We start from the raw sequence: 17,197 nt of genomic DNA, 5'->3' as shown, positions 1-17,197 counted from the left end.
CCCCAAGGTATCTGGATTGGAAGAGGACATTGAGCCTCAGACATTATTAACAAACTTCCATGGTACGTGGTCCACGGATTGCATGGTCTCTGCATCTGCTACTAGTGTGTCTGTCACCATGTGCCTGCCAGCCTGTCGTGGACGTCACCATGGACACAACACTGGACCTACCGGGCTCCTCTCTTACCTTCCAGACAAGGTTTTTGCAGGGTGAATATGTGGTGTTTGAATCATAGGCCGAAGGATGACTTTGGGTACTGGCAGTACTATTTTACTGAAAATCTGGAGTTGCACAAATAGTTCTTTAGAACATAAAACTAAATGGGTTTATACACAACAATTACACTCAGCATTTATAAGAGGCAGTACAAAATGTGTTCTGCTTCTACATGATATAAGTTGCATATAATACCATGATTTAAACAATATTAATTAATTAGTTCCGTGAAATACATCTTACTCAGAACGTCTGATGTTTCCCACAATAAAGGGAAAAAATGCAGTTCTTGGAGCAGTTGGGTTTCTTTTCATTTCCAAGTTCATTTTAGTGACGGTGGGAAGATTTAAGGATAATCCTTTCACTGAAGATGCAGAAGTCAAAAAAAGTCACAGGACTGTTCTGAACTCATCAAAAATGAAATTAGGCACGTGTGCTTCAGCAACCTAAAAAAAATAAGAGTTAACTGTTTCATAGTGTTATAAGAAGCAATTCAGATTTTTCCATATGAAAATTAAAGACATGAAGACATCCTTTGGAGCAAGGTGAATCACAGGGAAATACTGGACCACTAATTGAAACCGCCATCTTCTGCTTCTGGTGTCCTACTGCTGGTGTCTAATTTCTTGGCACTGCTGACGTCTAATTTCTTGGCACTGCTGACATCTGAAGGGATGCTATACAGCTCCCTGTCCCCCCAACCCCGCCCCAGACGTGAGCTCCTTGGCTCTTAAAAGCACTTGGATCTGCAAGGATGCACATGCCTCTGGGAAGTACTAAGAAGTAGTCTCAGGTCACCTCATAATTAACTGATGGCCAACCTCAGTCACTTGCCAGAACGGGACATCTGGCAAGTGACTGAGGCCAGAGGAGGAAGAGGAGGAAGACCCTCAAAGGCAAGCATTCCTTAACTGTGCTGGGGAAGCCCTCAGAGGGGTGGGACTGGGTAAATGGGGTGGAATGTAGAACTAGGTGATCTCCAAGTGCTGGAAATTGGTAGTCTTTAAGAGCAGTGTTTAATTTTTTTCTGACTATAAAGTTATCACCTGCTAATTAGAGGAAATTTAGCAAATGTAGAGAAGTATAAAAAAGGAATAATCTCTAATCTCAATTCCTTAAGAGAAAACTAAAACTGCTAATTATTTTGTATCAAATTCTTCCAGTTTACACACACACACACACACTCACACACACACACTCAAAACTAGAATCACATAATCTTGTGTCCTTTACCTCTGCTAAATTTTATGTTCTGAACATCTTTACATGTACATCTTGGTGAACTTTTGCATATATACCCAGCAGGTAAATTTCTAGCAGTGGAATTGCTGGGATCAGTAAGATATTACAAAAGCTTTTTTAAATAGATAAAGTCAAATTGCCCTCTCCAGAGATAAGCAATTTACATTCCCATTGACAGTACTGAGAAGTCCCATTTCTTTGAAACTTTCCCAAGCACTGGGGGCCCAACATTTTACTTTTTACCCATATGATGGGTGGAAACAGTAATTTTACTGTTATTTTGATTCATGTCCCTTTAACGTAAGGTTGAACATCTTCACAAATGTTTACCGGCCACTTGTATTCCTTTTTCCTGAAAACTGCCTGTTTCCCGAAAACTCCCATTTTTTTTTTTTCTGTTGGATTGGTTATCTTTTTCTTATTGATCTAGAAGAGCACACTATAAGTTAGAAAAAAAAAAGTTCTTTTGTTAATAGTTTTCCCAATTAAAAAAAAATTTTTTTGAGACATCTGACAGAGAATTGTTTCATTACATTCAGCACTTATAAGAGATGAAATCTCTAAATCCTTTGTGGCTTCCTCCTTTGGTGTTACATATAGGATGTTCTAAGAGGTGATACATATTTGTCTAAAACTTCTGCTGATTTATTGGTTTCATTTTTCATGGTAACTATTTGTAATCAATTTTGATACAAGGAAGATGTGAAGAGACTAATTTGCTATTTTTTAACAACATAATGAACTAACTGTCCCAGCACCACTGACTAATATTTCCTGTCTCCCCTAATTTGAGATGCCACTTTTCCTTATACACTGTTGTATGTGTTAGGGTTTGTTTCTAGGCTACACATTCTAGTCAACAGAAGATCTACTGAGTTTCATACCAGGACCACACTATTTTGATTTTTGTAGTTTGAGAAAAGTATTTTAATATACAGTATAATATGTTTTAGTATCATCTTTAAAAAAAATTCCACTTTAGCCTAAGTTCTATGAAATTTTAAAAAATTCTCACCACCCCCCCCAAGTTATAAACATTATCTGGGACTTTGATTATAACTGCAGTAAGATTATAAACTAGAAAGAACTAATACTTGAGTTTCCTCATTCAGAAACATGGACTTCAAAATTTTACAGTTTTTTCCTAAATATTCTTTCATATTTCTTACAGAGTTTATTATTCCTGGCTATGTTATTTCCTTGCTAATTCTGTCAATAGGATCTTTTTCACATTATACTTTTGAATTGGTGATTAGTGTATTTACTTAGTATATTATGTAATCAGCTTACTTTCTGAATTCTTATTGTTTTAATAGTTTTCCACAAGTTTCTATCGGGTATTCAAGGAAGACAAATTCATTCTCAATAAAACAAATCTGTCTTCTCTTCATTGTGCGTTTTAAATCTTGCATTTCCTATTCTGTTGTCTGGAACCTGTACAACAAAAGCAGCAGTGAGAGTCAGCATCACCACGTAACTACTATAGTCCTGACCTTGATGAGAATGCCAGTAGCATTTAGAATTAAGTCTGACCTTGCTAGTTAATTTTAAAAGCATCATCTTTGGTTTTTGTTATAAAAAAGTAACTTTGATTCCTAACCTACTAATTTTTCAGAATCAGAATGGCTTTTCAGCATCTATTGAAGGTTTTTTTATATTTCAGGGTCAAGCTCTCCACTCTCAGCTAAAGCTTACCAAAGTGGAATTACTACTGAGAAAAGAAAAGAGTATCTTAGGAGGTAGAAAGTAATCTGTCATTTTTGGAAACGGTGGTTGTATAGCACTTCAACCATGGTGTGAACTTAGCCAAACCTGCTGTGGGAACCAGGTTATTGTGGAGATGAAAAAACAAACCACACAATCATTCTCTACCCTGACCCCTTAAGGAATTCTCCCCTGGAGAGCCCATCTTAGCTCCTCCTGAACAGGATGAGTTGCAGACCGGAGGAGGGTGTGGTAGCAGGTGAGAAGAGGAAGGAAGCTGTGTTCAACCCTGTCTTCTCGCAGAGCACTGAACACGTGGAGCGGGGGCAACATCTTAGAGCTGAGCCGGGGGTAGAGCAGGGCGAGGGGCTCAGAGGTGTCCACTGGGAATGAGCCCCTGGACTTCACTCCTCATGGGCCCAGGGCCATGCTTCATACCATCTTTCTACAAAAAGGGCATTAATATTGTTCTTTATCTACTGCTTACCCTCCTGGGTAGCTTTGTGTACCGAACATAATCCTCCAGAAACAGAAGGGCACCCACAACGTCTGCGGGCATTTCTGGTATCTTCTGGCTGCAACAGAGAACAGTCTGGATCGATTAACTGCTTTGTACACAGTGGACCCTCAGTCAAAATACTGAAAGACTAAAAAAACGACAGATGACTAAATGAAGCCAAAGAAGAGACAAATCTACAGCACCTCCTCCTGAGTCACAGCAAGCCAGATATTGCTGGCCTATCTTCAGAACACAGCCCGGAGGATGGAATCTAAACTTCTCTGAATGGCCTACACGGGCCTTCACCACATGGTGCCTGCTGACCCTTTAGGGTAGCAGAGAAGGAGACTCAGGGCCCAGCACCTCATGCAAATAACTTGTTTCTATCCCAGAAAAGCCACCTTTGGGGTGGGGGAGGGGAGAACTAAAGGTTTACAAGCTTTATATCACGTAGGAACTTCTGTGCAATTTGTTCCATCATACACCAGGAACTCAGGCTATGTTGCCCACGAGGTGCCCCCTGACACTCCACTGAAGGGTGGAGCCGTCCCTGGGCAGCGGCCCAGCGGCAGGACACGGGCTCACTGAGGTCTGAGCACAGCGCCCAGGACGGCAGAGGGGCAGGCCTGTACTTCCTTCCCCACGGAGCTTGCTGACGGTGGTTATGACTCATTCACAGCGCGTGCTCCCGGGGCTCCTCGGCAGAGTGACTAAGGATGGGCACACCTTTAATTGCCCCAAACAAGGAGATGTGCCCGGACCTGCTTTACAGAGCAAGGTGAGCAGTCAGTTCCTGTCTCTACTAGGGGGATAATAAGAGGAATTTGCCATGCGAGGTTCCCAGCCCACTCTGTAACATCAATTCCATTTGTTCCTGGTTGGCCTTCTGTACCTTGTACACTGCTCCACTGTGGAGCGGATAAACTGGCCGATCAACGCCAGGAACTGTTCTGTGTACCGGGAATGAAACTGCTTCAGCAGGGTGAGCAGTCCCAGCACGAGTGGAGGCCAATCCACGGGGTCGGCAGGTTTTCGGCAGACCATGCCTGCAAGGACCAACAAATTACAAATTACCAAGTGAACTGCTTGCCTTTGGCAACATTCATTTAGTTTGAATGTTCGTGAATGTCAGAATGTCTAGGGCCCACGTCATCACTGGCAGATGATTATGTGAGGGAATGATAATCCAGGATCACATTTTGAATTAGGCCCAGGATTTGGTGGAGGTTTCTAGTGGTCTGAAGGATTCAACACCCTAAAATGGGTACTAATTTTTATAATCACCATCACTGTTTCTTTTGGATTATATAATTAATGGATGCAACTGTAGAAAAATTTAAAGATATAGGTAAATGTAAATGAGGAAATAAAAATTACCTAGAATCGGCTTCTGTTAATGGCAGCAGGGCATACTAAATACCTTGAACTACTCTCTTAAATGAAAACATTCAAAATGCTGGATAAAATTTTAAAAGTATCTTTAAATACAAGGTTAAATGTTACACAAGAAAAGAATGTGCAGAAATCAGGACAGTCGAAGAAGGAAATATGTCAAGTGAGTGAGTGAGTGCCAAAGCTGGCCTTTTCACTAAGGATTTCTGCCCAAATCTGGAGACCTTGACCTTCTGCCTGAATGGTTGTATGGGGAACAGGAGACAGACCACAATGTTAAAAAAAAAAAAAAAAAAAAAAAAAAGTTGGAAGACTTACATTGCTAGATTTCAAGACTTATTATAAAGTTACAGTAATCAAGACAGTATTGGCATAAGGATAGATAAATAGATCAATGGAACAGACTAGAAAATCCAGAAATAGTCGCACCCTTAAAGGATCAATTGAATTTCCATGAATATCCAAACAATTTAATGGAGAAGGAGAAATCTTTTCAAGAAATGATGCTAAAAATGGATATCCTTATGGGGGAAAAAAATGAACCTTGACCCCTACTTCACACTATACATAAAAAGTAATTTGAAACAGACCACAGACCTCAACTGTAAAAGCTACAAGTACAAAGTTTCTAGAAAAAAACATAGGACAATATCTCTGTGCCTTTGGGGTAGGCAAAGATTTCTTAGAATAAAGAAAGGACTAATCATAAAGAAAAAAACGGATAAATTGGACATAATCAGCATTAAAAATTTCTGCTCATTAAGGTCACCAGTAAGAAAATGAATAGGTAAGTCATTTTGTGAGAAAAAAATTCACAACATGTATATCAAAAAAGGACTTGTATCCATAATATATAAATAACTCCTACAACTCAGCGATAAAAAAGCAATCAGGGACTTCCCTAGTGGCACAGTGGTCAAAAATCTGCCTGCCAATGCAGGGGATGTGGGTTCGAGCCCTGGTCCTGGAAGATCCCACATGCTGCGGAGCAGCGAAGCTCATGCACTACAACTACTGAGCCTGTGCTCTAGCGCCCGCGAGCCACAACTAGTGAGCCCGCATGCCACAACTACTGAAGTCTGCGTGCCTAGAGCCCGTGCTCTGCAACAATAGAAGCCACCGCAGTGAGAAGCCCGTGCACCACAACCAAGTGTAGCCCCTGCTCGCCACAACTAGAGAAAGCCCGTGAGCAGCAACAAAGACCCAACACAGCCAAAAATAAAAATTAATTAATTAATTAATTTTTTAAAAAAGCAATCAACCCAATTTAAAAATAGGCAAAAGACTTGAACAGACACTTAACAAAGAAAAATATAAAGAAACAAACAAACAAAAAAGATATAAAGAACAGCCAAAAAGCACTTGAAAAAGTGCTCAACATCATTAATCATCAGGGAAAGGCAAGTTAAAACTATAATGAGATAATCATACACACCCATTAGAATGGTTAAAATTAAAAAGACTGAGATGGCCAAATGGTGATGGGTTGTAAAATGGTACAACCACTTTGCGAAAAGGATTGGCAGTTGATTAGAAAGTTAAACTGGTCAGACAGACCCACAGATCCCATATTTGGGTTTTTGTGAAGACTGGAAAAACTTACTTAAGATGCCAAAACAAGTTATCTTGATTTACCTAACCCAGGCCTTGGCAATTCCAAATTACTCAGTGCCCACTGTAAAAGACTCTAGCCATACTCAGAACATGGAGAAATAGTCCTTTGCAGGTGGAGAACAAAAGTGATGTTTACAACAAAAACTTCCTCTGAATGAGCACCACAGAGATTCTTCCTTAAAAGACAGACCAAGGCAGGCGTGCGTTTCTTAGATCAGTCTTGAGAACAATGCTTACAAGGTTAAATAAATGTTTTTAGGGTCCACAAACATGCTGATCTTCCTTCCTCAGTCCTTTTCTTTAATTTGATCCCCGACTTAACACATCAGCCTAATTCATGAAAAGAACTGTAGCCAGGGGACTTCCCTGGTGGTAGAGTGGGTAAGACTCCACGCTCCCAATGCAGGGGGCCCAGGTTTGATCCCTGGTCAGGGAACTAGATCCCGCACGCATGCCGCAACTAAGAAGTCAGCATGCCGCAACTAAGAAGTCAGCATGCCACAACTAGAGTCTGCATGCCACAACTAAAAAGTTCCCACATGCCACAATGAAGATCCCACGTGCTGCAACTAAGACCCAGAACGGCCAAAATAAATAAAATAAATAAATAAATATTTAAAAAAAAAAAAAAAGAACTGTAGTCAGATATAGATACATTTCTAAGACACTTAACAGTTTTGTTTTGTTTTGTTTAAAGATCTGGGAATTCTGATCTTCCACTATCACTATCCCATTGGAATAGTGACATGTTTCCTTCCCATAAGCAGTTGTATAATCAAGGAGCCTGACCTTAACCATACATGCAATGAAAGAAATATTACCTAAGAACGAGACCACTGAACAAACCGTCTTAATGAAAACAAGGTATCTTCACGCACTGACAATTCACCATTATAAAGAAGCATATATTCTTATCTTGTAATAACACAGGGACAAGAGAGGGAGGTCATGAATCTCTGAATCTTGAGATGAACTTTTAAGTCCATCTTGGGATGGTTCTTTACATTGATTTTGACCAACATACAGAAAAGGATCCAGCATCAGATAAGCACCTGCTCTGTGAGAGGTACTGTCATAGGTATTTTTGAAATCTGATTGGCCTGAGAGGTTAAGTAACTTGGCCAAAGTCACACAGGTGATAAGTCATGAAGCCAGAATCCAAACACACATGTGTCCCCTCCCTCTTATGGCAAGGACTTATGGGCGCCACCATGCCCTGCATTCTGTGGCTGTAACAGGTATTGTTATTGGGGCTGTGTCTGGAATCAAGGAATCTTTTTGAATGAGGGAATAAAAACCTTATAGAGAATCCACATCTTTATCCTAAAAAAAACCTTTTGGAATAGGAAGGGAAATACTTGAAGGAAGAAATATATTTTGGAATTGCTGGTTTAAAAAAGTATATGGTTACATTCATGGAAAAGCTCTTACAATACTTTTAAAGTAAATTAAACTCTACAGCTGACTCTAAAAAATTCTACTTAGATATAAGTTTGGAGACAGAGGAAATACCCAGGAATCTTATAAAAATGTTCAAGATAAAGTCAATGACAAAAAAACATTGGGTTATATTCTTGGACAGGACGAATATACTGATAGCCTTTGGTATCTATTGTTTGTATCAAGTATTTTCAAAAATAAAGTACTAGATATCCCTGGATTAGTCTCCTGTATGTAACTATATTTTTACTCTTCATACCAAAGTTCCAGATACACAGTAGGCACATGACACTTGTTGAAAGAATAGGACATTAACCAAAAAGAAGTTTCTTTCCCACCATAATCAGCTCCTTAAAGAAAAGAGAGAAGCAAAGGTCCCACACATTTTACAAGTTGGATAATCAGCCACTGTAAATTAAAGGTGGATTATACTTGGTTGATATTAAATCCAACGTCTGCATCATATTTCAGAGGCCCAAAGACATGGATTTTATAAACACGCAATTAACTATGAAAGACCTCATGTGTGACATAGCATTCTACACCAAGAGCTGTTTGGTTAGATGTTAATCTACCGTTATTGTTCCTTATTGCACAGAATAAATGTCATACAGTACCTAGGTTTTTGTTGTACTGAAGTTTTGGCAACTGGGCGATCAAAAATAGAAAGTTGACAACCGGGAAGTAGGGTAAGCGCTTTGTTGTTATGTATATCTGGAAAGAGAAAGGGAAGAGATGGTTTCTTCACATCACACAATACCACAGAACACATTTTCAAATGGAAAGCTGCCATTTTATTTCAGTTTGCTCTTCTGACTACTGAAAACTAGGATGGTTCCATTAACTTGCTGCCTTCAGAGTTTTATTTAACACCACTGACCGTTCCCTCACCAAACACAGACACCCACTTGACAATTAGCCCTTTTGGGATGGGAACAATTTTGCTTAGAGATTGTAGCAGTTACCTCCCCCCTGAATCCTGTTCATGTCAGCAACAAAAGGAGGGGAAAAAAAGGCGACGAGCAAGAAAGTCAAGGCAAAGCTGGAAGGAGGGCAGAGGGAGGGGAAGAGAAAGCGGGAGAAAGAAGGAAGGAAAGAGCCACATAGCAGCGCGTGGCAGCGCGTAAGCAGAGAGCACGCAGGTGTCTCTCTGGCCGGCGGCTCTCCCCCAGGCAAGGCCGCACGGCAGTGTCTGGACTGGACGCAGCATCATCCCCGTTCACGGGGCAGGGAGCACAGTCAGAACACTCCCAGCCGCCTCCCTCCTCCCAGTCGGACTGGTTCCCTGGGAGGTGGGGTGGCATCCTGGCCAGGAGCGCCAGCTCTGGTCAGACTGCCAGGCTCCGTCGCTAGCTAGTGTGGAGCCCTGGGAACCTATCAACCTCTGAGCCTCAGGACCCTCCCCCAACAAGGGCACATTTAATGGGACCGCTTTGAGATCAAGTGACAGCGCCCACGGTGGGGTTAACACAGTGCTTGGCACATAATTACAAAACGTTAGCTGCTATTTAGGTTCATAATTTTTTACCCCAAACCCAGGGGACTGTATAGATTTCACAATTTCATATTACAATAAAGGTTTTAGAAAGGTAATATAGAGTCTAGGGTAACAACCTGTAATGAAAGTTATCAGTATTTCGGCATCAAAACATGAAAATTCACAGGAGTATAAACAGCCTCAAGTCAGTTTGGGACAGGTTTTGGCACCAAGTGAGATCTGGCACCAACTTGTGGAAAAAACTTTCAGTTCTCAGAGGTTTATGGAGATCAGAATTGCAGAAAAGAACTTGTGGCCCCAGACCGTGATTGTGATTACTGTCAGCCACAGAGGGAAGTATCTTTGGGCAAGAAGGATCAATGGCACCATTTAGTGGCAATTCAAATACCAAACCGCAGAGAAACCTAAAACGAATCTCCTATAGATATAGCACTTTTCACTTTTCAACGAGTTCTGACAAACACTGTATCACTTGATTCCCACAGTCCCGAGTCAGGCAGGGAAGGTGTGATCATCCTCGTGTTACACGTGGGAAACGGGAACCCAGAAAGGGTGGGAACACAAGAGAAGGGAGGCTCCAGGATGGGAACCAGGTCCTCCCAGTACCTGAGCACAGTGATCTGGGCCAGATCGCCTTAGGTACACCCTGTCCCCCAACGCACCATCATACATTTTAATCGCTAACCTTGTTCAGCGGGTTGTGGATGCCAGCTGCCTCCAGGTAGGCTGTGATTTCATATAAGAGTGTGTTATCTTCTTTGGGGTAAGGAAGTGAAGGGTCCTGATAGTGGGCTTCAATATCTGCTAGGAGAGCCCTAGATGAAGGGAAAAAAAACCAAAAACCAAAACAACAGTGATAAACATTAGAGATAAAATGAATCTAGACAACAGTTAATACAAGCTATGATCTTCCAGGGATTCAGTGTCCTCATCTGTAAAACAAGGGCTTGATCCTTCTAATTCTCAATTTCCATACCTGTGATTGGTTATAAATGGAAAATTTGACCTAGAATTACATTAGCTTTTGGAGTTCACCCAAATCAAATGCTTTCACCATTCCAAGTGTCATGAATTGACTGAACTATTTTCACTACCTACTTTGTCAGAAGCACTGACTTTGTGACCAAGAAGCACAGATTATTTATCTTTAAGCAGGAGGCTCAAAATGAGAGCAAGCTGCTGCAGAGGCAAAGGGTGCGGCTGTGCACCAGGACGCGTTCTCACAGCCACACCTGGGCATCAGTGCGCTTCCACCCGCCCTCAGGAGAATTAGTGACTCAGACCTGTGGAAAGCCAGGTGTGGATTTTGGTAATAACTGCCTTCTCAATCTGTGCAAGTACCTAGCATGGTGTCTGGTGTGTATTAAGTGATCAATATACGTTGGCTGAATAAACGAATCTATCAAAAAAAAAAAAAAAAAGTGAGAGACAGACCAAGACAGATTTGATTACCTATGGGAAGAAAGCCTATAAATTCAGAGAGCATTCTCACTCAAGAAGAACTTAAAAGAGTAGGTATTGAACAAGAAACTGGAATGCTAATTGATGATGAACAATCCAGGCCCACAGCTGGCTGTTTCAAATGCCGGCACTTACTTATTGAGATTCTCCAAAGCAGCTGCCAGATGTTTGGAGTCAAACCGACACGAATAATTTAATTCATTGGCAATCTGCTGTCTCAGAATCTGCATCTGCCCAACCTGTGAACAAGCAAGAGAAAGAACAGGTAAAATACATAAGCATTTCAAAGTGATAGTGAGGAGACAAACAGAAAGATGACAATTTTTTATTGGAAGGATCACAACATTCTCAAGAAAAATTCAAGGATTTCCTGGACTGGCTTTATGGCTAAGGCCAGCATCATCCCTAATGGAGCAGAGGACCCTTCAAGAAATGTCTGGAGAGATTCCTGTACACCAACTTCAAAATAGCCCTGACATCTAACAGTTTACAAAGTGATCCATTAATGCTCAGTTGTCCATGGATTAAAGGTGTGTGTTTTGAAGCTCTATTTTTGATCTTTTGGAATAAATTCTCCATGTTCAGTAGCCACTAATGAGAAGCCCTACTTCCTTTATTTGTCCTAAACTGAAATTTCTCAAGTCCTAAGGATGTCCTTTCACTCTAATATTCGGTCAATGTAAGCCTGTTTACATCACTCAGGATTACAGATCAAGAAATAGTCTAGGTAATAAAATAATCTACATACAATCTTCCAAGAAGGCCCTTCTAACAATGATAACCCCGAATCCAGAGGTTCTTAACCTTTTGTTGGCACCTTGGACCTCTTAAGGAATCTAGTGAAGACTATGGACATTGTCTCAGAATAATTCTTTTGAATGTACGAAATAAAACATACAGGATAACAATGGAAGCCAAGTGTAACAAAATGTAATTCGCAAGCTATTAAAAGAATGGATTTGTGACCTGGAGTTATGCTAACATGGTGGATCAACCATTGTAATTTCCAAGTAGTGATGAGCATAAAGGATATTTGGAGGTATCCATGGCGACTGTCAGGTGTTAGGGAACTATCTTTGGGTCAGTTTGAGGTAAGAGTTCAGCTGGCTCTGACAAGTTCAATTTGTTGGTATCATAAAGTCAACAGTATGCCCTAACTTTTCATGCAGTAAATTCCTTTTCTTTTCTAGAAAAGCTATCCCTAAAAGATTAGCAAAGGGGAGAGGAGGAATAGGAAGGGAAGTTGTTTAGTAATGACGGCAACAATAAAGAAGATACGAACACATTTCCTCTGAGTTGTTGGGAGCAGAGAAAGGAAAAAAAAAAATGGTCTTCTCTAAGAGCGAAGAAAAGGTATCATTTAGATAAATGGAGCTTATAACAGTTAAAAGTGTCAAACGACCTCGAATGTACTACCTTCGACCACTGTTCTTACGAGGCTATTCTACTTATGTCAAGAAAATAAAAGTCAATCCAAAAAAATGTTATTTGTAAGTAAGAAACCTTTTATTAATAGAAAACTATTATTATTTAAAAATTGGAATAGGGCAAGGCCACGAAAACAGTGGGTTCTTCCAGGCCACTCAAAAATGTCCCTCCAACCTTGTATCTGCCCATATAATTCCTTGCTTAATTCTAGATACTCTATGTCAAGGATTCCCTAGAAAATACCAATCTGGAAATGGAAACAGAAATAAAGGCAGTTTTATGTAAGTTGTTCTTATTTAAATAAGATCCTGGAGAGGTTAAGGAGCCTAGGAGGTGATAAGCTCATTCTACCTATTTGTTCGCCTATTAGAGAGCTTTGGACTGTCACTCTTTCTCTGTGATTTCTCTAGAGCTGCACTGACCAAGACAGCAGCCACTGGCTGCCTGTGGTTGTTTAAATTTAAACGATTAAAATGAAATAAAATTTGAAATTCAGGCCCTCACTCCCCACAAGCCACGTTCTAAGCGCCCAACAGCTCCATGCGGATAGTGGCTGCTGTCACTGTTGAACAGCACAAGTATTTCCATGCTGTTCCAGATTATTATGCCCATTTAGTGACTGCAGGTTCTCTAATTCAAGACAAAAAGACAAATTGGTCCTTGGGGGTTTTATGTAAAGATCAGTGATTTAGACACAAGACTTGGCTACTACTGAATTACCAGCAATTATTGATACAACTAACAGTGGTCCATAATAGCCACTGGGAAACCTCCGAAGCCTCTTCTAAGCATCTCTGTAATCTCTCTTGGCTTCCTACAGAGGTGAGACTCAGGCCAGTCCAGACTAGGGTGGCAAACTGACAGCAGCTCATTAATGAACTTGTTACATAAGGATGGAGTATAGCTGAGGGAGGAAAACTTCTATTTCCTTCTGTGAAAGCACCTCTTGCCAAAAGTCACTTCAAAATGAAAGTTTTCTTCAGTGAAAGAAAAACAATAAATAGGCCAATGAAAAGCACAGTCAAGAACAGCCAAAGATCAAAAGAACTTAGAAATAATGACAAACTGAAGTGTTGTGTTTTTGTTTTGATGGCCAAAGAAAGAAGAGTGGCTTTCTTTGGGCAACCAAGTTACAAGAAAATAATAATTAAAAAACCATAGCCTTGCTTCTCCCCTCTCTCCCACGACATACCTTCATGATAGCTTCCAGATAAGCGGTCCATATCTTCTGTGTTTTGGCAATGGCGGAAAAATAAATTTTATTCGAATTTGCTGAAAGGTTAAAATATGATTTTTCTATTTAGTAACTTTGGAAAGGCTACAGAGTTCTCTCTACCTCAGCCTCGTTTTAGAACACTTACCTACAATGCTTTTTAGGGGGCTGAGGGCATTCATGAGGGTTTTTAAAGTATCCTGCACAGTTCTGTCTCGCAAGATAATTTTCTGAAACATGCTGAGGAAATTCTAAAACAAGAAGGCATGATCGAAGAGCAAAACATAATGAACAAATACTCCAGTTAACTAAAATGCTATGTAGAACACAAACTAGCCTCATTCACACAATGCTACAAATAGGATGACGGGGAAGCAGCAACTTCCGGTTCCCATCAGAAACACCCCGTTAGGAGGGGCTGCTGGTTCCCAAGATGAAATTCACAAGAACAGTCCACCCATAAAAATACTGTGCTGGCCAAAGAAACTCCAGTTTATTCTCAGTTCTTATCTATTTAACAGGAGTCACATATACATGCCTGATATCAGTCTAGGAAAGCACAAAAGAAAGGTTAAACCATCTACTCTCTTCTCCGCCGGCGTAGAAGAAAACACACATGAATGCCAAAAGGCTCACCTGTAACTCTTTGACAATCATAAAGCACAGAAGCCTGTCTAACCCGTTCAGACCGAAAGTCCCCAAGGTGTTCTGGATTTCTGAGAAGAGGCGGCTGCTGGTCACCTCTTGATGGGTTTTCATATCATACCAAGTGTTCAGCTGGTCAATGTGACATGTCGTTCTAAAACAAAAATAAAACAAACTCAAAACCCAAAAGCAGCTCAGAATTCATCCTGAAGGGATGTGGGATGCAGTAGGATTAGGGGCACTGGATGGGAAGAACAATGGTTTCATGATTTGCGCTTTAATAACCTCTGCATCTAGGCACCCAAGACATCTCACGGTGAACGTTCACTGGGCCAGGAAGGCAAAATTCAGTTAAATCACCTCTTCCTGCCCTTGCTATGTCACCAGCTTGACCGCTTCATTTCCACTGGGTTGGGCTGTTGTTTGGAGTCATGTCTTGAGGACAAGGCTAGATTCGGCCATCAGGCTGGAAGGCTTTAGAGCCCCGTTGTCTCTCTGGAGGGTCTTTCTTTAAATATCCAGAGACTAGGGACAAAACAGAGTCTTGTGTCATTTCCAATTTGGTAAGAAAGGAACTTTGAATCCTTGTGTCCTCACATCTGAGACTATGATGACAAAGCCATTTCCTCTCTCCTCCCAGTTCTGGTCATTGACCAGCGATCCCCTTTTAGACCCAGGAGTGTGACGATGGCAATGATAACAACCAAAATCATGTACCGAGCGTTTCCTATGTGTCAGGCGCTGGGCCAAGGCCTTTCCATGCGCTCACTCTTCATCCTCAGAATAGCTGTGATGTACGAGCTGTCTGACCTTCATTTTATAGATGAAATAACCGAGGCTTCCAACACCATGCCCATAACCACCATTTTAATGGTTCTCAAATGTTGGCATAGGGACCTTAAATCACTGGTAGAGCATGTTAAAAAACAGACGCCCAGATCCCATTTCTGGAGAGTTGGATTGGGTAGGTCTGGGGTGGAGTCCCAGCCTCTACCTTCAACAGCCTCCACAAAATGATATGTCCCTAATCCTAAGAGCCAATACGTATCTTTACTGAAATGAGGCTTGGGAGGGAATTAAAAGGGGCTCGGGAGCTAGGGGATTTTAAATTTGGAAGTCAGTGGAAGAACAAGATGACTTCCAGAGCCACAGCCTTCTTTCAGGCTTCCAAGTGTCCTGCTTCCACCACTCAGTGCTGGCACTTTGAATGCGTCCGTTGAGAGGCTCCCAATTTTGATGATGAAATCATATATGACATGGAAATCCCAATCATGCTTAATCCTTTCTGCCAGTATTAACACGGCACTAAGTGAGTTAGGCAGACAGTTTCTAGGAGGGCTTCGGTGATCAACCCATGGGTGCCCAAGAGGAGTCACAAAGCGTTTCGGATCATTTACACTTTCTGGCCCATGAGGCATAGACAGAACTCATTTCTGCTGAAGGTGACATCTGGTTTGTCAAGCTTCATAAGTTTCGAGAGACAAAATCAGCCTGAATTTGAAGGTAGTATAAAAGAAGACATGTGATAAGGGCATTTAACTTACACAAAGTCAACTATGCACGCACAGCTGAACTGAAAAAGAAGAGAAGTCATCTTTCCCTGGGTAACCACACCAGGCGGAATGACTGAGCAAGCACGGCCCAGGGGTGAACATAAGACAGCAGGCAGGGGCCTGCTTTCCCCTTGGTTGGGCTTAGTACCAACTGCTTCATCAGAGGCTCAACTGAAAAAACATGAGGAAAACTAGCTCAGCTGGACTTCTGAGACAGGCAGCGCCAAGCCTCCACTGCGGTGCCCACCTGAAATATTCTCAGGGCTGTTTTGATTATATGAGATTTTCACCCATGTGACTGTATATAAACTGGGAGTCACTGCTGCAAGTCTGCCCTTGAATGACACATGCTTTAACAGTTGGGCTCTGGAGTCAGAGCACCTGATGTGTATTCTGGGTCCACTGTTTATTAACTTCTGGGCAACTGATTGAGCTTTTCTGTGCCTCAGTTACTTTGTCTTTAACATGGGATGAATAACAATGCCTACCCCTTAAGACTGTTGTGATGAGTAAGTGAAGGTAGGTGTGCCAGGGGCTAGGAAGAGTGCACAAGATGAGTGCTCAAGAAATGCTGGTCCTGGGACTTCCCTGGTGGCGCAGTGGATAAGACTCTGCGATCCCAATGCAGGGGGCCCAGGGTCGATCCCTCGTCAGGGAACTAGATCCTACATGCACCGCAACTAAGAGTTCACATGCCGAAACTAAGGAGCTGGTGAGCCACAACTAAGAGCCCGCATGCCACAACTAAGGAGCCCACGTGCTGCAACTAAGGGACCTGCCTGCCGCAACTAAGACCTGGTGCAACCAAATAAATAAATATTAAAAAAAAATTCTGGTCCTTACGCAAAAGTGCCTGGGTGGGGCTAAGAAACAAGGAGGTCATCTTAAAAGGTCAGGGTCTGAGCTGGCAAGTGCAAGAGCCAGTGACTGCAATGCAGGAGTGTGTCGTAAGTACACAGGCACAGAGGAGCAATTTGGAATTTTAAAAGTTTTAATAAACCAGAGAGTCCACAGACCCAGGTGAGTAAAATGTTAGCCGGAAAGCAAGAGAAGCATAGACTAAAATAAGAGGTGGCCAAACAGACTTTATAATTGTTTTCATCTATATGTCTTTGGACTGGGGTCTCCTCAGTCACACTGAGGAAAATATGCAGTCTCAGAAAAAGTGAAGTTAATAAACCCATTAGAAAGGCTCCAATTGTGGCAGGAACAAGGGTGTGATCTAAGTAGATGTGATATATGTTTAGAGACACTGTCCATGGCGTTCAAAGCCCAGTGGAATTCAGATACA

The 17,197-nt window shown here is 41.5% G+C and overlaps 1 protein-coding gene across 2 annotated transcripts in view; it reads right to left on the bottom strand.

Moving 5' to 3' along the window:
• Window positions 1-249: 249 nt before the first annotated feature.
• WASHC5 (WASH complex subunit 5) overlaps window positions 250-17,197 on the bottom strand; it is a 55,109-nt gene continuing 38,161 nt past the window's right edge. For both annotated transcript variants that reach the window (XM_036830291.1, XM_036830293.1), the window contains 9 exons: window positions 14,345-14,507; window positions 13,857-13,959; window positions 13,688-13,767; window positions 11,203-11,306; window positions 10,292-10,421; window positions 8,726-8,822; window positions 4,555-4,708; window positions 3,651-3,738; window positions 250-663 (listed from right to left, as the gene is read on the bottom strand). In XM_036830291.1, the coding sequence (XP_036686186.1) occupies window positions 607-663; window positions 3,651-3,738; window positions 4,555-4,708; window positions 8,726-8,822; window positions 10,292-10,421; window positions 11,203-11,306; window positions 13,688-13,767; window positions 13,857-13,959; window positions 14,345-14,507 (976 nt within the window). In that variant the 3' untranslated portion in view covers window positions 250-606. The remainder of the gene's footprint in view (window positions 664-3,650; window positions 3,739-4,554; window positions 4,709-8,725; window positions 8,823-10,291; window positions 10,422-11,202; window positions 11,307-13,687; window positions 13,768-13,856; window positions 13,960-14,344; window positions 14,508-17,197) is intronic.

This window comes from Balaenoptera musculus, chromosome 17 (assembly GCF_009873245.2).
Source record: "Balaenoptera musculus isolate JJ_BM4_2016_0621 chromosome 17, mBalMus1.pri.v3, whole genome shotgun sequence".
Taxonomy (NCBI): Eukaryota; Metazoa; Chordata; class Mammalia; order Artiodactyla; family Balaenopteridae; genus Balaenoptera; species Balaenoptera musculus.
This window is presented reverse-complemented; position numbering and strand designations above follow the sequence as displayed.